Source organism: Ascidia mentula, chromosome 7 (genome assembly GCF_947561715.1).
Source record: "Ascidia mentula chromosome 7, kaAscMent1.1, whole genome shotgun sequence".
In the NCBI taxonomy this organism is placed as follows: Eukaryota; Metazoa; Chordata; class Ascidiacea; order Phlebobranchia; family Ascidiidae; genus Ascidia; species Ascidia mentula.
Genome location: NC_138572.1, coordinates 19195895 through 19218587, shown reverse-complemented (window position 1 = coordinate 19218587; position 22693 = coordinate 19195895). Strand labels below are relative to the sequence as shown.

The window sequence follows — 22693 nt, the reverse complement described above, 5'->3', positions numbered from 1 at the left end:
AAGTTCGTCTCGTGCGTAAACACCACGAAAGACGCGCGACGTCACGGGGTCGCGTGCAAGCAAAGCGCCAATTTGTTATTCGTCCATGCGTTCACGAGGCAAAATCTGTAATCACGTTTCGATAGCTTTCCACCTTCACAATATTGTCGTATTCGCAAAAAGCAATTATATCCACCGGGGCTGCCAGAACCGTTTTAAATCGTCCGACCCGAGATGCCTGAGGTCACTGTGGTCGGGCGTCAGATCCACACAGAAAAGGCAGTAGCCGCGCAGGTACGAGCAGTATGTTATCCCGTTTGATTAATTCGTGTAATGATTGTTTGTCCGTGTAAACAGCGATAAATAGCTTCTACTGTATCGGCCGTTTCCAAAATCAGGTTGGAATGCTTTTACCGGACGTGTACATCCGCCCACGTGTAACGATAAGTGATTAATGTTCATATGCTTGAACTCGAATGGATTTCGTTCCCAAGCGTCGTTGTAAGCGGCGCCGTCCGCAAAGCCCAAGACAACCCTGACAGGAACCTGCCCGGTCACGAGTGTATCGCACACGGCCGTTAAACTCCCGCCGGCGATCGTAAATACGCGAACTTCCGAACGACGCAGCGGGTACAGGGCCGAGTGAGATAAGTGATGACGGCGAATTGATCTTTGCCACGCGTGAGAGAAAGGCGTACGTCGACACCGTTTAACACATAACGCTGCTGCTGACAAATATCGCAGTGGAGTTTGGACAGCATCTCGATTGGGCAACTCTCTGCCGCCAACGTGCGACGTATTTGAAATCCACTATTGCCACGTGTCAGGGCGCTCATTTGACCCGCGTCATCCGCGTACAAAAGCGATGTGGTCAGCTGCGTGTTCTTCGCTTCCGATCCAAAGGATAAGAGGGTTTCGATGTACGCTTTGTATGCATAATTGTTGCTGGCTGGAGTCACTAACCCCGTTTACATGACGGTTTAAGACGGCTTCGAAGCTGACTCGCCGATCCGACTCTCTCGTTTTCGGCGAAGAGAAAAAGGCAAGCGTCTTAAGCCGTCTCGGCCTTCGATCTAACGCGGAGAGTGGTTTACGGGACAGCTTAAGCGATTAAGTCAGCTTAAACCCAGTTGCGACAAGTGCCGCGAAGAAGTTAGGATTAGGTAATTTGTTTATGAGGTTGTGCGTTGAGGGTTTGCTGTTTACAATAAACCTTAAAAGTATTAAACTAGTTCTAGTACAACTATGCTCTATGCTGCAGGGGCGAGAAGGATGTGCTTACTCGAGTTAATTTTGATAAATACTGCGCAAGTGTTAAATGAATTGTACAAGCATCAAGATACAAAAAAGCAACATTCGTTTTGAGGACCTAAGTTGCATTTTGGAGACCTGAAGGAAACAAATGCATTGCAGGAATGCTGACACTTGTTTGAAAGAAGAATGCACTTGTGTTAACTGTTTTCATTTGCTGCTGGATGTGCTATAATATAACAAGTCAATGCAAACTGGTTGTTTATTCATATTTAGGCTACTGCATCTTATTTATGCAAGGATTATGTGAACAACAATCAACCATAAAATACAAAAGCAGGCTTATGTAAACCTTTTCTGTTTGACACAAGTTTATATTATGTAACTATCACATCTTCTGTATATTTGTTTCAAATTAATTAACATTGGGCTGGTATGAAACATTCCATTCAGTCTTTTCTGACACTCAATTGTACATGGGATTACGGGATTAGACAGCTTCTGAAAAGGATCCTGTGAAGAAGGACAGAGATAATTAATACTACTAAACATGAAATTTTCACTTGAATACTCTTACCATGGTGTTGTTGTGAACACATTCCAGGAAAATTAGTTTAATCAGAAATTAAAAAAATATGGGTTGCAGCAGGCTTTCTAGTTAAATCATCTATTATATCTGGAAAAGTAAACTCACATTATAATCAAGGACCAATTTGCAGCAAGCATTTGCGTAAACTAACTGCCAATAACTTTTCTCTGCATGCCTAGGTTAGAAATATTGATAATTTATTTAGTACAGAGTCTGAATTTACAGCCTGTCAGCCCGAGACAGCTTAACTTATGCTGACTAAAAAGCCCCATGTAAATTCGTCGTTTTCGCGCGTCGAATTTGAAAATCACGTGACCCGGTCACGAGTCGACTTGATGCTCAAGTCGACTTGGCCATGTAAACAGGGTTACTGTCGAATTTAGGCTACGACGCGATCTCTTTAAAGCCGCCTTCCACGGTTGCTGACCTGCCATGACGTCACTTGCAAAAAAACTGGAGATTCTAAAAACTGCTTTCCCACTTGGCGCGCGCCCGACTTCAGAACAGGCAATACGGTGCGGCCCAAACTCGCGAACATAAACCCCTCAATCCGTGTCCGCGCTGCGTAAGCGCAGGCCTGGCGAAACGGGGCAAGTCGCGGGCGACCTGGCGAAGGTAATAAGTTCTCATGATCTTTAAAGTCTGCCCCAGTGTTGTAGGTTTTTGGCAAGACATATTCAAAGGCGTAAAGACTTCTTAGTTCGCCCGACGGTAAAAAATTAATACCGGGCGCTCAGCGAATAAATGAAATTAATAAATCCGCTTTAACTTCAAGTGTTTTTGGCATCGTCCGGATGACGCGCTGTGCAATCGATTGCTTTCGTTCGGTCGCGTCGTCCGATGGGCGCTCGATTATCGTCATCTCTATGGGTTTATTCACCTGCTCCTTCCTGATGAATCGATAGCGCTGCAGGGCTTGACCATAGAGCCTAACGTTTTCCTCATCGGGCCTTGTTTCATTGAATATATTCGAAAACTCACGATCATATTCCGTTAAAACCCCCTCCACAGGTGTCATTTCAGCGGGCGCCCGGTCACGCATTGTCGAATAAACCAGCAATAACCGGAATTAGGGTTCCTATCAGCGAATAGAGCAGACGGGAATCCCCCGCGTTGAATCAACTTCAACGTTTCCGCGTCACTGGAGTCTATTTCTTCATCAATTTACGCAGAGCGAGCTCATGTCGCTACAACTTCTGTCTATCGCGCTGGGTCAAATTAACCTTGCCCTTTTAACACGTTGCGGCTGCATTCACAAATTCACTTCATCAAATCGGGTCCGGCCGCTTTGATGATCGCGCGCACGACTCTGGGCTCGGCTTTGCATATTCAAATCTGCCGCGTGTTTTTCAAGACGACGGGACATTTCATAAGTTTTTCGGAACGTAAGTGAACGATGTTTCACCGCGGAACACCCCTGTTCTCAGACGAAGCTTGTCGGGTGTTTCTTGCCGACAATTGAATACCAAATAACCGTGCGGAGATAACGTAGCGTCCATATTTGACTCTCGCACGGCTTTCACATGAGAGGGGAATACTTGTTTCGCGAGGTGTGTGATTTGGGGAGAATCTCTAGGATTCTTAAACACAACAAAATAGTGCGCATTTAAACTGATTGTGCAATGCTTGCTTCCCTTCAGAAAGTGGTTCTGCACGATGTAAATTATACCCGTGTCTTTATGGTGACTGCCCTGGGTGAATAAACGCGAAACGATTTTGCTGCGAGAATCAAGAAGTTCCGTACGCTCGTATCCACAGAGGTAGGAGCACCCTGTACGTATTCAATTGTGTCAGGCAGGTTTTCGTACGCAGGCTGCCATCGGTCATAGTGCCAAATAATCCGTTTTGGACATGGTACGATGTGGTTTTCCTTTATCATGTGCGCAACAAAATATGACTTTCCACTCCCAGTTGGCCCAGAAATAAAGAATGTAAACGGGTGCGTAAATTCCAAATTATCACAATAACGAACAACGTAATTCGATTTCCAGATCTTGCCACACGTTTAAAATCGGCGCCCGTGACCAACACACAATCAGGATGAACTGATAATGTGACAAATCGCGAATCACACATGTCCTTTATCGTCTTTGAGTAACCGTCTTGTCTTTGTTAACTGTCCGCTGACCGTTAGTTTTCTTTGTTCTCCGCTTCACCCTTTAGAGCCCACGGGTATACTGAGCAACAGAAAAAATTAATGTATAGCGTTTTGTTGCGTTGATGGGTCCAATCACACATTTCATGAAAAAAATTTGAGATTTTAATCGAAATGTGTTTCTCTCTGCCCTCTTTCCGGTTCAGGGAGAATTGTAACGTACTCACAATCAAGACCGGAAAACAGTGAGTACCTGTTGGTGTCTCCGTAAGACAATTCAACATTTAAAATGCATTCGCATAAAACGGAAAGAGTACTCTTTCCAGTCTCCCATCGGAAAGAGAATCTCAGAGACAGAAAGGAAGTCTCTAAGAATCTCTCCTCTGCCACCTATATATTATTTATGAAATTTGTTCATGGCCCCAAAAGATTTTCTATAGAGCTTATACAACAATGAAAGACTGTCAATCACTACCTACTCACATAAAAATGAGTGCAGTTTACAACACAAGATAATGCAAATTGTCATTTTTAGCTGACACAATAAAAGACTGTCAATCACTACCTACTCACACAAAAATGAGTGCAGTTTACAACACATAGCAACTGCAAATTGTCATTTTTAGCTGACACAATAAAAGACTGTCAATCACTACCTACTCACATAAAAATTATGGCAGTTTACAACACATAGTAACTGCAAATTTTAATTTTTAGCTAACACAATCAAAGACTGCCAATCACTACCTACTCACATAAAAATTATGGCAGTTTACAACACAAGGTAACTGCCAATTGTCATATTTCGCTGACACAATGAAAGACTGTCAATCACTACCTACTCACATAAAAATGACTGCAGTTTACAAAACAAGGTAACTGCAAATTGTCATTTTTAGCTGACACAATGAAAGACTGTCAATCACTACCTACTCACATAAAAATGAGTGCAGTTTACAACACAAGGTTACTGCAAATTGTCATTTTTAGCTGACACAATGAAAGACTGTCAATCACTACCTACTCACACAAAAATGAGTGCAGTTTACAACACAAGGTTACTGCAAATTGTCATTTTTGCTGACACAATCAAAGACTGTCAATCACTACCTACTCACATAAAAATGACTGCAGTTTACAACACAAGGTAACTGCCAATTGTCATTTTTAGCTGACACAATGAAAGACTGTCAATCACTACCTACTCACATAAAAATGAGTGCAGTTTACAACACAAGGTAACTGCAAATTGTCATTTTTAGCTGACAAAATCAAAGACTGTCAATTACTACCTACTCACATAAAAATGAGTGCAGTCCACAACACGAAGTAACTGCAAATTGTCATTTTAGCTAATACAATCAAAGACTGTCAATCACTACCTACTCACATAAAAATGAGTGCAGTATACAACACATAGTAGCTGCAAATTGTCATTTTTAGCTGACACAATCAAAGACTGTCAAAAACTACCTACTCACAGAAAAATGAGTGCAGTTTACAACACGAGGTAACTGCAAATTGTCATTTTACCTAACACAATCAAAGACTGTAAATCACTACCTACTGACATAAAAAATATGGCAGTTTACAACACAAGGTAACTGCAAATTGTCAATTTTAGCTAACACAATCAAAGACTGTCAAAAACTACCTACTCACAGAAAAATGAGTGCAGTTTACAACACGAGGTAACTGCAAATTGTCATTTTACCTAACACAATCAAAGACTGTCAATCACTACCTACTCACATAAAAAATATGGCAGTTTATAACACAAGGTAACTGCCAATTGTCATTTTTAGCTGACAAAATCAAAGACTGTCAATCACTACCTACTCACATAAAAATGAGTGCAGTATACTACACATAGTAACTGAAAATTGTCATTTTTGCTGACACAATCAAAGACTGCCAATCACTACCTACTCACATAAAAATGACTGCAGTATACAAAACAAGGTAACTGCAAATTGTCATTTTTAGCTGACACAATGAAAGACTGTCAATCACTACCTACTCACATAAAAATGAGTGCAGTTTACAACACAAGGTTACTGCAAATTGTCATTTTTAGCTGACACAATGAAAGACTGTCAATCACTACCTACTCACACAAAAATGAGTGCAGTTTACAACACAAGGTTACTGCAAATTGTCATTTTTAGCTGACACAATCAAAGACTGTCAATCACTACCTACTCACATAAAAATGACTGCAGTTTACAAAACAAGGTAACTGCCAATTGTCATTTTTAGCTGACACAATGAAAGACTGTCAATCACTACCTACTCACATAAAAATGAGTGCAGTTTACAACACAAGGTAACTGCAAATTGTCATTTTTAGCTGACAAAATCAAAGACTGTCAATTACTACCTACTCACATAAAAATGAGTGCAGTCCACAACACGAAGTAACTGCAAATTGTCATTTTAGCTAATACAATCAAAGACTGTCAATCACTACCTACTCACATAAAAATGAGTGCAGTATACAACACATAGTAGCTGCAAATTGTCATTTTTAGCTGACACAATCAAAGACTGTCAATCACTACCTACTCACATAAAAATGAGTGCAGTATACAACACATAGTAGCTGCAAATTGTCATTTTTAGCTGACACAATCAAAGACTGTCAAAAACTACCTACTCACAGAAAAATGAGTGCAGTTTACAACACGAGGTAACTGCAAATTGTCATTTTACCTAACACAATCAAAGACTGTCAATCACTACCTACTGACATAAAAAATATGGCAGTTTACAACACAAGGTAACTGCAAATTGTCAATTTTAGCTAACACAATCAAAGACTGTCAAAAACTACCTACTCACAGAAAAATGAGTGCAGTTTACAACACGAGGTAACTGCAAATTGTCATTTTACCTAACACAATCAAAGACTGTCAATCACTACCTACTGACATAAAAAATATGGCAGTTTATAACACAAGGTAACTGCAAATTGTCATTTTTAGCTGACAAAATCAAAGACTGTCAATCACTACCTACTCACATAAAAATGAGTGCAGTATACTACACATAGTAACTGAAAATTGTCATTTTAGCTGACACAATCAAAGTCTGTCAATCACTACGTACTCACATAAAAATGAGTGCAGTTTACAACACAAAGTAACCGCAAAGATTAATTTACGTCAAAACAATCAAGAACTATCAATCACAACCATTAGACACAAAAAATAGTTGTTGCCTTCTGATGAAAAAAATGTTTGCATTTTAATTTTCAAGTGAACACAAACCACGACAGTGAAAGAAACAGGATTACTGTGGTCTTTTATTGCAGAGTTAAATGTTTTGCAAATGATGAATTGTGATATAAATTACCTTCTTCTCGATGATCGTCATTAATGTTAGCCGTCGATGTATTGGAGTTTCTTGATGACAAGTTATCAGAAGCTGTGAATTAAACTTGAATACATTATAGTTTCATGTAGTGGTTTGATAACCTTGTATATGAGGAAACAAATCTTTTCCTGCATTTGGTTGTTTTGTGAAACCTGAAAACCTTGGAGATCCACTTTGTTTTTGTGTTGCAGAATTATAATAAATGAAAAGAAGAAAAATATACACAAACAAAAGTTGAAATTTCTGATTCCCTAATATGGTAAAATTGTAGAAGTCATCACCATTTTCTTGCATGTCATTTGCATGATGATGTTTAGAAGATGTTGCAACACAAGGTGTGCCTGGTAGAGAGGATCCCTCAGTTATTGGAGTCCTTTCAGAAGCTGCAAAACAATATATGCACTAGAAGCATGACATACTACTTTTAAAAAAACTCAACTAATGCGTACATAAGATGTTCCATCATGCAAATATTACGAAATTGAATGTGTTTGTTAATATCGATGATAACAAGAAATACGTGCACATTATTTACTATCACCAATATTATACGAAACAAAATATTTTATTAGCAATTATACAACTGACGTATTTCCTGAATCCTGGACGTTGATGTATGGCTTGTAGCACTGTTGGCTGTATCAGATTCCAAACTGTGTTCAGCACGGTCACTTCCAGAAGCTTTGTTAGATGGCGCAGGAATCAAAAAAGATATAATGGTTAATAAATAATAAAGGTTGGGCTTAACGTGTTGTACATACCAGATTTGTTACCGAGCAAAATACCGCAGACAAAACGACGTGTTGGCCCCCAGTGTGATTCTTTGACCAACTTATCGACGAATTGGTCGAATTCTTCATCCGGCATCAGCATAGAAATGTAATAGGCCGCGAAATATTCCTGGAGCAATTGGTGCATAAACTGAAAGATCGCATTCTTTCCATCAAAAACATTTCGACTCGAGAGCCAGGAACGTGTGGCCATTTTTATTACTACATCCTGCACGTTTATATCTTCCAAACCAACATCTAGGAGGTCAGCTTGTGTGAACATGACCGTTTTACGTTTCATTCCGTTGTAAGCCATTTGGCCAAGAGGTTTTCTTAATTTTTCGATGTCATCCCCCTTGGCATATTCGGAGTTACTAAGTTGTTCTATAGCAGCATCAAATATGTCTGTAAGTGTGTGAATGCGGTTTGTGGGCCCGAATAAACCAGCATATACAACAAACTGCAAAAGCAATGGATTATGGCAAAAGTTAAGTACTTGTGGGGATTTAGATTCAAACAATTTCCACAGTTTCTTGGCCTCTTCTGCAGCATAGAAATCAAACAACTTTCTCATGTCGTCAGCTGAAAGATCGTGGACATAAATGGTTTGTTGCGGTCGAAGATCTAGAGGAATTGAGAGCAGGGAATGGGGACGAGATGTAAAAATTAATGAAGACTTTCTAAGTAACTTTTTGCCACAGAGATTTGCAATAAGCTGTTGAACATTCAATCGTGTATCGTAACTTGCATTAACTGACTTCATTTCTGCTACTGACCATGTGACCTGATCCAAACCATCACATACTATTGCACATTTGTCCTGGTTCTTTTTTATCCATTGAAAAGTGGCATCAAGGACTGATTGTTCCACATCAGGGAACTGTCTGTCAAGCAAGAGCTGCTGAAGAGTTAGTTTTTCATCACCATAGTTTATATCCTTGAAACTAAGATCAAGCACCAAGTGTGAGTTTCTTAAATGTCTGGATATTCTTTTTGAAATTGATGTTTTTCCACAACCAGCAGGGCCGTAGAATGAGATGAAATTTCCTTTACCTTTGCTTGTTTTAAAGTTTGAAATAAGATCTTTTATTTTGACCTCTTTGCCACCAATTAGGTTCGCATTCCTTTCTACTGTTAAAGGTTTGCATACTTTTACCTTTTTAGCATCAATTCCCTCATAAATGTATTTTTCCATTAGGATTGGATCTACCTCAGGAATGTCAGCTTTGTTAAACTTGTGACTAAATGGAATCACATCTGGATCGAGATTTTCCAACTGATGTCGTTTAAATTCATCAACTGCCTGTTGGAGTTTTTCATCTGAAAAATCACGAAGCGGATTCAACACCAACCTAAGTATGTCCTGGTTTGATTTTACAGGGGAGTGGTCGAGTTACTCTTGTCGTGAAAGATTTATCACGAATCTCTATCCCTGATTGAGTGAAACAAAGCAATAAAATTGCAAAGTGGAAACAAACAACAAAGAACGGTTAAAGGCATTTTTAAAAGTTGTTTGGCGAACGGAAGTGGCGAAATAAGTTCAGGGGCGGCATAATGAGATGTTCCTCGTTCGTTAAACTACCGAGCTCACTAAACCTGATATTAACGAGTCGTTTATGAGCGTGGAAGTCGGTACGGAAAATGGAATGCCGGGAACATCTCGTTAGTGCCTCGTAAAAGGAAGCAAAGAAAACAAGAGAATTCGTCACTTTGCTTGGAAAAAAATACATTTGTGTCGCCTGACGTAATATGTTTTTGAATACGCGCTGCGTGTTTTCCCATAACCTGCACATGTGTGGTAAACAATCATGAATTTAACCCAACTTTTGTGAGCTCGCTAAACTTAGCAAGGTTTGCTCATCATACTGTCCCAGGTTCTTGCTTTTACTAACAACTGGTCTGTGGAGATCATCAAATATTTCCTACATTTCTGGTAGCGAGTTAATTATGTGGGAAGAATGGTACAGAGGTTGCTTGCTAGGAAAACACAAGCAAAGGATGAGCAAACACTGATCAAATGGGGATTTGATTAAGAACCAAGGTATTCGCTGTAGCGACATAATCCCCACTATAATTTACTTATCCATGAGATAAACAAGTGTTTGTTTCGTGCCATCCCGTATTCGTGCCTAAATCACAACGACAATACGCGATTCCAAGCATCGTTGGTAAAGTTATCAGGTGGTTTACCGAACATTCCCGGTATGGAATCGTAAGTAGTTTTGAATGACGTGAAATAATCCCGCATCTAATGTGAATTGGACCTGGAGGAAATTCCTTTAGTTTTTGTTCGATTGCTCAGATATAATTAGAACAGGTTTTAGTTAATACGTCACAATGTCCCGTGTACGTGACGTCAATTGTGTTTGCAATAATTTGTTCGGGCCTCCAGCAAAGTGAAGTTTAACGACCCGCAAAGAGACGAATATCGCCTCCTGCTGATGGAGTCGTTACATATCTGACAACTTAATGTGGAAACCACATCTGTTTTAATGGATGATTTGTTACGCTTAACAGTGATTTGAAAGTCTGTCATTTGACACTTGTTGTGTTTGTTTTTTAACCCAAGTGACTGTATTGACAATTGTGATTATGTTTTATACGCTAAGCTATATCCTCAGTGTGTTTAGAATATTGACAGAAATCTCAACTGTGCCAAATTTGTCGCCTCTAACTGATTGCTGTTTTGTTTCTGATGCTCTGTGTTTCACCCATTCACTGCTGTCATCCCGAATTTGTGTACGGACTTGTTCATTTACTGCATAAAATATTTCTTGGATTTTAAGAGACGACTTCCTACACAACATAAAAACAACTTTCTTGGGCATTCAACCAATAAACTTTGGACGTCACATTACTTCTGAAGGTTTTCATTGAATCCCACAAAACCCACATTAGCTTTCATACATTTCAACGTATGTTAAGGTAGTATTGATAATTTCTACCTGTTGTGCTACAAATAAATTATTTGTAGTTCCTGTGAAAAGTGTAAAATTGTAAAAAACAAACAATCTGACAATTAATGTGTTGAATGCAAACTGAATATAACTTTCTGTATTACCCTCATGGCTGGATTTCTTGTATTCGGTTTGAATCGGTGATTGATGAGGATCGGATGTTTTATCTGGTAAAATATATTGAGTAACTTTACAACATACCGCTGACTTAAGGTCAAGGTCACAACCAGAGGAAGAGAGCGAAAACAACTAAAAACGCCAAAAAATAATGACACCCTGTTAAAAGTAAGTACGGTATAGGAACCCGGCATTCCATAGTTAAGCCAGTAGCCAATGTCGTGTCAAATTAATTTTATTTTGCCACATTAGCGATATTTGGGAAAACTTAACATCTAAATCTTAAATTTACAGTTTATTTAGATCCAAGATAGGACTACGTTCAACAGTCTCTTATATAAAACCAGCCTCAATTCGTACCTTTGTGATCTCCTGTGATAATCTCTTCAACCAGCTTCGAGAGATTGTGCAGGTCAGCACTTTCACCTTCACAGATATTTTGTGTTCAAACCAATGTATATTGTAGGAAATACTTGTCGTTATTAGGCTAACAAACTATGCAGGAAATTTTTCCAGCAAGAAATCAATTTAACTACAGACTTAAGTAAACGATTTCGACGTCGTTACAATGTGAAATTTAATTTTCTGAAAAAAACATGAATTGTTTTAATTGTGAACATTAATCCTAAACAACTTTGTCATTCATGACACAACAATGAATCTATTGTGTCTCGTTACAAATATTAAGATTAAGTGACTTTGACTGACCGTGGATGCGTTTCCAACTCAACAACATTTGATATTTTTGCTCCTGGTTGTTTTTATCATAATCAACTTCAATGTTGTCGATCACATCTTCGGGAAGGTTGAGTTTCACACGAGCAAATTCCTTCCAACTTTTGTTGGGAATTTTTCGAACCACTTCATAATATTCATTAGCGTTGACACCTAAACATGTCCCATTACTTACGTTCAAAATGAATAAATTTGTGTATTAGGAAGTAGTTTGGTTTGCAGCAACTACTTGGGGCAAATCGAGACAAGATTATGCTTAATGTCTGCTTTGTATGCGGCCAAGAGGAATCAGTACCTCGTTGAACACCGGCTGTGGAAGTTGTTGGAGCATCTGATTCAGTGTTAGCTGATAACATTGCAGGTTGGTGATGGTGCTGATGTACCACGGTCTGATGTTGTACAGTTTGTTGTTGTACAGTTTGTTGTTGTACGTCACCGATGTGAAGGTTCTGTATTATCGAAAAATGAAACGTTCAAAACCCAATAATGTCAATGCTGATAGACGACAGAACCCATGTTTTCCTACAAATATCTCGCTATTCAAGAACAACAAGCTCACCTCGGTATGGATATTTTGTGGATCGGTTTGTTCTGTTTGTTGTTCGGCCAAGTATAGCAAATATATTACATATATAAAAGCTGTGTAAACATTAAAGTTTCAAAAAGTTGAATTTGAGTCCGGTAAACAAAGCAAGTTTTTTGTTTATCTCGTTGCACTTTTATATGAAAAAAAAATCTTGCGACGATTTCTCAGACATAAAAGAATTCGGAATGTTTTGCAATAAAGTATTGAGGAAAGATAGTTATCGTCAAGGGAAACCCCCTTCAGTTAGTCCGAAGTTTCCTTGAAGTTTATTCACTAGAGTAGGAAATTTCGTGTAGAATGTATTTTGTGATTTCCCCAAGCGATCGCCGGTAGCTTCTTACTATTTTTTCTCTGTTTTAAATTCTCCGGGTGATTTTTTACTGTGCTACCAAATGCTGTGGCCAGTCTTCAAATAACGTCCAGTTGTTTGGTGGATGTTTCATCAAGGTTGGATGAGAACGCGTGGCTCTCGTGACTGGTGTCGAGGCAATGTTCCACCAGATACGCGTAAAAAATGAAGATTGTAATGCACTTTGGTTCCTATTGTGACTCAGGGGCGACAAACAACGGAAAACATAAAGCTGGTTCATTTATTTGGTTCTTCCTCGTCTCCCTTATGTGCAAGTTTATGTCTGAAACAATCTGTGGGTAACCTCTAGACCAGTGGTTCTCAACCTTTTAATTTTTCCGGACCAGTAAACTTTCAAAACAAATTTTGCGGACCGGTGGAATTTCAAAATCAACCCAAAATGTAATTACGACAAAAATATGCAATTCAAAAGAAGTATAAAAAATTCAATTTAATGAGAAGTTTGCTGCTATCTGTTTAATATCATACGCGTTAAACGCGGTTCTAATGAGCATCTTGCATTTTGCAATTGAGACATAAAATTGTAATATATTTGGCGGATTGGCAGGAAAGTTGACGCGGACCTGCGGTTGACAACCACTGCTCTAGGATGAGTTTCCGCCACCAGATGTCGAAACAATCCATATAAACTTTAATGTTAATGATTGCCTGAAGTCGTTTCAAACGGACGAGGAAACTGCGTTTTTGTCCAGGATATCTGTGGGCTGCTGTCTGGGAGAGACTTGTCTGGATTTCCGCTAACCAAGAGGACGAGCAACAACGAACACGTTTTGTCCAACCCTGAATTTTCGAACTCTGGATCCCGAGCATGTGTAGGATAACCGATGTTTACAAGTCTCCACAAAAGCGAGGGGAATCAAAATAGTAGAAGAAGGAGTTTGTTGTTTATAGGAAGTTGCCATGGGAACACGGAACAAGCCCCGTGGAAAAGTGGGCGAGAAATTCATGGTAAGTTGTGAAAAAGTTGGCTGATGTGTCCAGAGTGGAGTTGCATTTTTGCCAATGCTTCGACAATAGCACGAGGTAGTGCCTTGGATATCAGGAAAGCACTGCCTACCACGACGTAAACTGGGGGCTGCTCGAGGTGCAGTGAAAATATTACGCGTGGTGAAGCAAGAACTCGATTTAGAAAACTCTAACTATCAGTTTTGGACACATCTATTGTGCTTTAGGGCTAGCTCGCTGATAGCAATAACTTTCTGTGCTTTATCGAATAACACAAATTTAGAATCATAAGTGCGTCCACAACTGGGCGCAACTGAAAAGAACTTGGCTGAATCCAGTTTATAAAATATCTTGATTCAAATATCTCGCTGTGTTTTAAGGTGGCGATGAAATGTCTCCACTAATCCATTGGTTTGCGGGCGATAGGAAGTGGGTGAAGTTGAATTCTCAAAATTTGGCTGGAATACCGAAACGGGATATCCAATGGTAGATGAAAGCGCGGGCGCAGGTAATTGCTGTAGCATCCTGCATGGGAATTTCCTCTGGCCAGCAAGTGAAACGATCTACCACCGTTGGTAAATACATCTTGCCTTGACATTGTGGTAATGGCCGAACTATGTTGACATGATTGAAACGGTTTGACGGACGTGGATATTCCTTTCACGGCGCTTTGATGTGCTGTTGTACTTTGGCTCGCTAGCATAAGAGACACTGCCTCACCAATAGACACACTTGTTTGCACAATCCAAGCCAAACAAACTTGAAAGCAATAAGCTGCTTGGTGATGCGGATAGATGGGGTGAGAATGTCCATGAATAACGTCAAACACACTTTTTCGTCCATGTTGCTGGGACTGACTCCCGAGCCTTTGTGTGGATTACCGAGTGAAAAGTCGTGCCGATTATCATTTAAATCTTACGGGACACCGTCAATTGATGAGAAATTGCGTGTGACGTCACCAAGTGCATCAGATCTGTTGTCCACACGTGAAGCAAGATCTATACACGAAGTCATTATCGTACACCAAGTAAATAGCTTCATCTAAAATGCCTATCGTAATGTATCGAAAATTAGGTCATGTCACCGCTGTACGGCATGCCTGAACCTGAGCGGTTTGTTCCGCAGTTGCCAAAGCTACAAAGTGGAAATCCAAATATGGAGTTTGTAAAGTAAACATGATAGCAAGCGTCTTTAAAGAAAGTATCGGAAATGTCTGATTGCTGAGTGAAGTGCCAGCAGTTCACGATCAAATGCGCTATACTTGATTTCGGGGTTCCTCAGCTGACGGCTGAAATATGCAAGTGACTGCCAGTTGCCTTCGATAAACTGTTCAAGAACAGCCAACGGCGGGTTCTGAAGCATTGGCGGTTATTGCAGACTGAGTTTGCCAATGCGGAAGATGAACATCGTAGCGTTCCTCATCAAGCGATGATTGGAGTTCACTTTTCCAAATCAGCTGCTTGGGATTACGAGGTAACAACAAACAATCATAGCCGGGGTAAAATATTTTATTAATTTCGCATATTGTCACCATTAGTTTCTGCCTAAAGGAATAGATATATGACGTGATAACAATAATTTTTTTTTAATTAGAGGAAGTAACGGCAACTTAAAGGTATCCTCTGACGAAATTAAACATAGAGAAAAGGCGACATCCGCTAAAAGAGTAGTAAAATCTTGGGTATGGGGAAGTACCGATCAGATTGAGTCGCTGCGTTAAGGCGGTGATAATCTCTAAAGGGTGGCGCCAACCGTAAGAAGACTTGGGTATCATGTGGGGCAGTGACGGCCAAGGTCTGGATGAACAGCAAACAATTCATAAATCCATGTTTTCTTGGAATGTGGCTTTGGCAATGAACAACTTTTAAGGTGGAAGACGTCTTGCGCGAGCTTGTGCGGGTGGTCCGGTTGTTTGAATGTGATGTTCTACTTCCATGCTTTGGCATAGCGCCGGAAAACTGAGGCGTGGATGAACGTGGAAAGGTCGCCAATTAAATGTTCATATGTAGAAGAAATGTTAGCAACAGTATTTAACTGTGGAGGCAACATTTCATCATTGTGCAGCTTCTCTGCAAACACATATGTACAAGGTGTTGCCTGTGCATATCTACCAACAAGTGATGAGATCGTAAAAAATCTGCACCAATGAGAGGACAGGAAACGCCGGCCAAAATAAATGCAAAGCGTTTAGGAGGCATTGCACTGACTTTCTCGCATTTGTCGATAAAAATCTGCGACTGAAATTGCGATCCTATACAAAGAAAGGCTTTTCGGCATTAAAGTTTTCCTGGGAGGTAGAGGACAGCATTGCAGTGCTTTTTGCTCGAACTGTTTTTGGCAACAGTACATACGAGCAGCGTCGTTCTAGGCAAGTGTTTGCCGTATAGCGCAATCCAAAACCCGAGGGCTAGCAATAAACAAGACGAAATGGGGACATGTGTTACACAAACAAATGGAAGCACGTGTGATGATCAACTAACAAAGCAAACATCTCGTCCACTTTTTCGGCCGCTTGATGCGCACTCTTGGCGAAAAAAAAGCGTGAAGCAACTGTGCCTTTCAAAATATCGATCAGTCACCTGTTAGAGCGATTCAAAAGAATGCAAAGACACGTGTGAACAGTAGCTGTACAAGGCACAAAAAGCCTCCCTGCACGCTTCGGTGCACAATGTTTGCGGCCCTCTAATGAGGCCACAATTGATACACCGAATATCGGTACGGTCTAGTTCAGCAAGCTGTTAATGAGTTTTGGACTCAAGGAAAAGTGATTTGTGTACAGATGATGTCGTGCTGCTCGTAGGTAATTCTGCTTCACGTTCCCATGGTTTCACGGAAGAGTTACCGAACTATTTCATGATAAACACCAGGTGGTGAAGATGCGTTGGAGTGAAGACGGCTCTTTCAAGAGACTCATCACTAAACTCTGCAATGATCCCTGCTGTGCAGTATAGGGTCAGACAGGATTGAGAAACTATGAATTTTTTCACCCCAGTAAGTGACCTTACAAGCAGTCGTAACGTATCTTTTTCCTTTTAAGTTGTTTCAAATGTTGTGTGAAATGCGTTTTATTTTCTATGTTCAGCCTTCGCTGCATGGCAGGTAACGTCGGAAAGATAAACCACGTTAATTTTCACCAAAAGAGCAGTTCCATCCAAAAATCTTTGTTTCGTTGTAAAATTGTTACCGTACTTCATTCGATATAATTCATTCTGTTCTTGTAATTCTACGTACTGTCTTTGCACATAACGCTGCACCTGGAAACGACAGTTCACATAACAGTTTGGTGAGTTATTTTTTGTGGTTCTTAAATCGGTTCTTTAAACTTTTCAAAAAGTTTCGTTTTTTTTCTGTGTAATGCATTCATCGCCCAGTACAATTTCCGTTACATTTTTATTTGTTATTTGGAAACCGTGCTGTTGTCACGTCATTCTTCCATTGAATACAAGTTGGAATTGTGTTTTATGTGATGTTAGGAGGGAGTTGCAAGAGGTGGGAAAATACCTGCTTTAGGCGTGTGTCACCAATCCTCACGTTACACAACAAAGTATCTGGGATGTAATTCTGCTGCTCATCCAGATATGATGAGATATTATGAGTACCTCGTTTGTTCAGTGCTTGGTTCAACCAATGACACACAACAGAGCTATGAAGTTTGTGATTTACTGCACAAAAGTGTTGGTTTTGAATGTGTGTTTTGCCAATGACCCATCATATAGGAAGTCTGGTTCTGGTTGTGATAATTTTGGAATAGTTTATATACAAGCAGTGAATCATTATAAACTGGTAAATTATGTGCTATCTTGTGGCAAAACTTCTCATACTTGTTATGCCCTGCACAAATTCAAAGCAAAAATCACTGCATAATTAGGTTAGTTTGTCAACAGTTGTGTTAGTTGAAACCGCCTTTTTAGATCAACGTTAAAATACATCCCATCACCCGCACACACCACTCCTCGGGTACTTACACATTAAAATAGCATGGATCGGCGTTGCTTTAAAATTTTTACTGACCAAACAGCAACTATTAGTACTTTCAGTTGACACCTGTGCGCTTTTTCGAACAGCAACCGATAGTGTGTGTTGTCATGCAAGCTCCGTGGCAACAAATAAATCCAATCCGCGCAATGCAAAACGAATTTTAAATATTTCCAGAACTTGCTTTCCACATCTTGTTTTTAAAGCCCAAATTTTTGGGCCATTGGTAACGAAACATAATAAAGTTATTTTATCAAGACATTTTACAATTTAAAATATTATATTTGAGTGCTTATTTTACCCAATAGCCTACATTTTAGAATTGAGTGCAGCACGTAAATTAGGTTTAAAACCCCAATAAAATAAGAATGTAAGTAAGAAAAAAGTAAAAACGGATGTATATTTATTTTTGTGGCATTTGTTGTGTATTTTGTGTATAGATGACAGCATTTAAATAATAAAAAAATATTTCCACAAACTTCATAGAAATCATAGGTGGCAAATGGAGGAACGAACTTTCAACCAGAAGCGAAGGTTTTGTTGCCGATTATTTTCTGTTTTTCTGCCACGTTGAAAAGCTGTGAGCAAAGCGATATGAAATAAATAACGGATAAATTGTACATGCAACTTTGATGATTGATTTCTTTAATGTGTTAATAAGCATTACCCCTCCGTTATACTGGAGGTAAAATGAAAGTTATTTGGTTCGTTTTGCTCATGTTGCCGTGTCAGCACTGCTGGCTGACCTGAGTTACTAAGTATAAGATTAATATGTAGGGATTTGGGCTTGTCCTAATTCGAATATTTATTAATAAAGAGTTACATGGAGTTGCAGCATCATATTGTCAGGGAAGCCGAGTACCCTGCAGAGTACAGTTGTAGCTTTTTAGTGATAATCACTCTTGCTAAGTAAATCATATATTTCTTGTTGGGGGTAAGTGTCGTCGTGCATCATGCAACTGGTTAAAAAAACAAGACAAACATAACAAAGTCATTATTACGCGAATGTTGGCTAGTATACAGATTCTCTACAATCAACGTTGAAGTGCAGGTTATAAACTTCCAATCTTGTGCATACATAATTGTGGGTGGCTATTGCATGTAAACTTTCTTTAGTGCCAAGTTGACAATTGCTGTAAGGAGTTTTCTCTGTTCGTTTGAAATACATCAACTGAATATAACTTGGCCACTTTTAAGGTTGTAATTTTTAGGAAAGCAGAACTTGTAGAGAAAATGAATACGAGAAGGTTAAGAGTCAGTGATGCACGCCAGAAAATAAGCCGTCCCGATGCAAGATCAATTCTCAATAAGATTTCTACTCGAAGCAAAACAATTACTTCGAAGCCAGCAGTAAAACTGGATGCCCGAAACAAACTAAATTCACTGACGAAAGTGAAGTCCCACGCCACTGCTTTTGATGCAAGAATAAAAATAAAAGGCTCAGGTTCAAGTAAACCTTCTTCAACCCAAGATGTTAAGAAAGTTGGAACACAAGGAACATTTTCACTCATCAAAACATTGGTTGTTAACAATGCAAAGGATGCTGGGACCACTCGTACGATTCGAAACCCCTCCGCAATCTCCATTCATCCTAAAAAGGAAAACGTTGGAAATATTCTGAAACAGAAGCCATCTGGATTTATATCTGTGACGGGGGAATCGGTAATTAATTAAATTGTTAGGTTTAAAAAGTTTTTTTTGTAGTGCAATGCATTTTTTTCACCAACTTACTTGCACTGCTTTACTTTTCTGGACCATATATATATTATATGCATTGTTAAATTTCAAGGTATGACTATGTAGAATTTTAAAGACATAATGTCATTTGTATTTCTGATGGTTATTCCACTATTAACTCTTTCTGTTTGGACAAAATTCTTATTCACTAACTATTTATTTTCTATTCTTACAGAGAGTGTTAATGGATAAGGTGACAGTGGAGCCAGCTGGGATGAAAATAATGGTGCGGAATGATTCTGCACTTACTACAAAACCAACTACACAAAATCAAACAGAACAGAAAGGGGCTAGAAAGGGATTAAGGATAACAATGTCCAATCCAGATGCTTTAAAGGTAATTATGTGAACTTCAACTCGTAGATGGCATTAGTATTGTTTCTATTCACAGATTATTTGAGAATTTCGATAAACATTTCCCTCAACACATGATTTTATTGTGTATAACATACCTTCATGTTCATGATTGTATGTCCAGTGTTTGTGCAAAATTATCAATAGATAAACATTGAATCCATCTAGCTCAATACATCATATCTTGGAAAACACCGAAACTCCACATGAACTAATATCCAGTCATTTATTATGCCACATAGTTGCATAGTTTAGGTCTCCCACCAGTGGCGGATCTAGAAGAAATATGAGGGGGGTGTTCGGTTTCGGTATATACCTAATTAATGAAGCCGTTAGATGCGGTTACAATTTTTTTTCGGACATTTATCATGCTGTAATTTTTTGTCAACATCTCGGTGGAAACCAGTTTAGTTGTTGAACACGTTGCCAATATTACGCATGTTGAAGACAACTGTTAGCGCTCGCATAGGTGCAAAGAGGAATATAAGGCCACCGTATGCAACATAGTTAGACTCCCACCCATTCTGTTCACTGTAAATATGTGTAGTCCAGCACTTAGTAATTTACATATAAGTACCGGTAGCAAACATTTGAGTGGTCCCACGTCATTTTTCCCACCACACTCAATAATCATGTAATGTTCTGTATTAGATATGACATTACAGCAGTCATCACACCTATTTCACCACTACTTGTGTGATTACATGTGTTTGATAATCAAAATGTGTTTTTCAGAAACAAATAAAACCAACGAAACCAAACATTCCTGTCGCAAGAAGATTACCAAGTATGTTTTTTGTTATTATTATTATATGTAGTAGATATGCCAAACCTTGATCATAAAACAGTTATTGTTGAAGAAGACATAGTAATTGTAATGAAGAACCTAGTTATTATTTGATCATGTCTTTAGTTGAATCATGAAGTCAATCCTAGCATGTTTTTGTAGGAAAGCGACCGATTCAAACTCGTCAACTTCCTGCTAACCTTGATCCAATTACAATGTCGAGCGTCAAACAACATTTACAAGCAAGTGTTGCCACAAAACCCAAACTTGTCTATAACACAGCAAAACGTCTGAAGTTGTCCCAAATTAATGCTCGACCGATGATATCAACAAAAAATGTTGAACCGAAAACTCCAGCCAATCACATTGAAGATGTGAGTATGGTTTTTTGTTTGGTCGGATGAAATTTACATGGAGTCCTGTAACATTTGATATTGTTTCTATGTATCGTTAACATTTGTAACATTCGTTTGTAGGAAAGCGAAACACTGCTCAGCATATCGAGTCCATTTGAAGGAACAAAGATTGTTGTTTCTAATCTACACCCTGTGGTGGTTGAGGAAGATATCTTGGTTTGTGTTTATTTTACAAGTTAACAATAATTCCATGCTTTGTCCCAACAAAACCTGTGACTTGGTATCAGGTCTGTGAGATGAGGTGTAAGTTAATACAGATTCAACAAACCTGTGTTTTGTTCTTTTATTAACTTGCCATATCTAAATGTGGCCAATGTTGCAATCTTTAACCATAGACTATACATGCTTTATCTGCTGATTATAAAAGTGTTGTGTAAAGTTTTTCAGACTTTTGAGTGATCTCTGTTTCCACAGGAATTATTTAGTGTTCTGGGTCCAGTTCGTCGAGCAAGATTGATCGGTTCGGGGAAAGCTGAGATTGTTTTTATTCGTCGTGACGATGCGATACGAGCTTATCAGAAATACAACAATCGTGATCTTGATGGTAAATATGTGTGTTTATCAGGTTTGAGACAAATGTGTGGTTGTGGGTAGTTTCCAACTTTGTGTGCTGTTTGGAAACAACTTGTTTCTTGTTTCCAACTTAAAATTGCATCAGCAAATCCATGAATGTGTTGTAAAGTGCAACTGAATTTTCTGAGGAATGTAGCCATCTTGTATAGGCATGGAACTTAGTTTTTCCACTAAACTCTAAAATTATTTGTCGAACATTCATTCAAACCACCTAAAAACCTTTCATGTCCTACTTATTCTCACATACCACTGGTGAGGAACGACTCCCATACACTTTTATATAGTCCTTATACCAAGTAATGTAGTATGTGCTTCTAGTGGTAAAACCTCAGTATAGCCACACAATCACTACTGAAACATCCAAAATAACTTTTGTATTAAACACTCCTCTTTAAACATGTATTATGTTGTTATTAAACACTCCCCTTTAAACATGCTTTATGTTGTTCAGGTCAACCGATGAGAATGAAATTGCTGCTACAGGAAGCTACCCTGCCTTCCATAAACTACTCGTAAGTTAATTCTTTCTATAGTTGGTTCATGTTTATGTATTTTGTAGTGAAATATTCAAGAAAAAGGGACAAGTTTTTAATCAAGAATATATTATCATTCTGGTTTAATAATCTCAACGCACAAACAACCTTAGTTTGCTCTTCCAAAAACACAGCAACATAATTTCCATCATTTAAATTAAATTTTTTTTGTGGGGAATCGTGTCCTATCTGATAATTTGTGCCACCTAGTGGCTTTACATTATTTGTTTTGCATCCGTTAGGTGGCAGTCCGAAATCAAGAGCAACCCTAAGTTGGGATCCGAAATTGTAGAAATCGAACCAAACACCCTCCAGAGGGCGCTGTTTAAAGGGGGAAGCACCGGATCGTCGACGCGTCCTGTTGTTTTTACTGTGAAGATTTGACCTTTGACCCCTGGTTGGTCCAAACAAGGTCAAATACCTGATTACAAACTTCTAGGGACAAAGTGCGATGAACATCATTTTGTAAAAGTGTTTGGCGAAAAACTTTTGGGCAATTTTTCGTGATTCAGGCTGTTGAACGCGCTCTACAATACAAACAAACCTTTG

General features: G+C 39.0%; 2 protein-coding genes across 2 annotated transcripts in view; one reads left to right on the top strand and one right to left on the bottom strand.

Moving 5' to 3' along the window:
* The window catches only part of LOC145909739 (uncharacterized), a 136678-nt gene extending 121895 nt beyond the window's left edge, over nt 1-14783 (bottom strand). The window contains exons 1-11 of the mRNA XM_082997091.1: nt 14689-14783; nt 14337-14635; nt 12428-12507; nt 12164-12317; nt 11842-12021; nt 11494-11559; nt 11121-11183; nt 8051-9379; nt 7878-7970; nt 7571-7672; nt 7269-7340 (exon numbers count right to left, since the gene is read on the bottom strand). Of these exons, the coding sequence (XP_082853217.1) occupies nt 7269-7340; nt 7571-7672; nt 7878-7970; nt 8051-9379; nt 11121-11183; nt 11494-11559; nt 11842-12021; nt 12164-12317; nt 12428-12507; nt 14337-14635; nt 14689-14783 (2533 nt within the window). The remainder of the gene's footprint in view (nt 1-7268; nt 7341-7570; nt 7673-7877; nt 7971-8050; nt 9380-11120; nt 11184-11493; nt 11560-11841; nt 12022-12163; nt 12318-12427; nt 12508-14336; nt 14636-14688) is intronic.
* A 4160-nt stretch (nt 14784-18943) lies between these two features.
* On the top strand, nt 18944-22693 carry LOC145909294 (uncharacterized). Its single transcript, XM_082996681.1, has 8 exons — nt 18944-19406; nt 19657-19818; nt 20571-20622; nt 20785-20996; nt 21099-21194; nt 21453-21582; nt 22063-22123; nt 22387-22693. The coding sequence occupies exons 1-8, from the start codon at nt 18978-18980 to the stop codon at nt 22526-22528; spliced, it is 1284 nt and encodes a 427-aa protein (XP_082852807.1). The 5' UTR covers nt 18944-18977; the 3' UTR covers nt 22529-22693.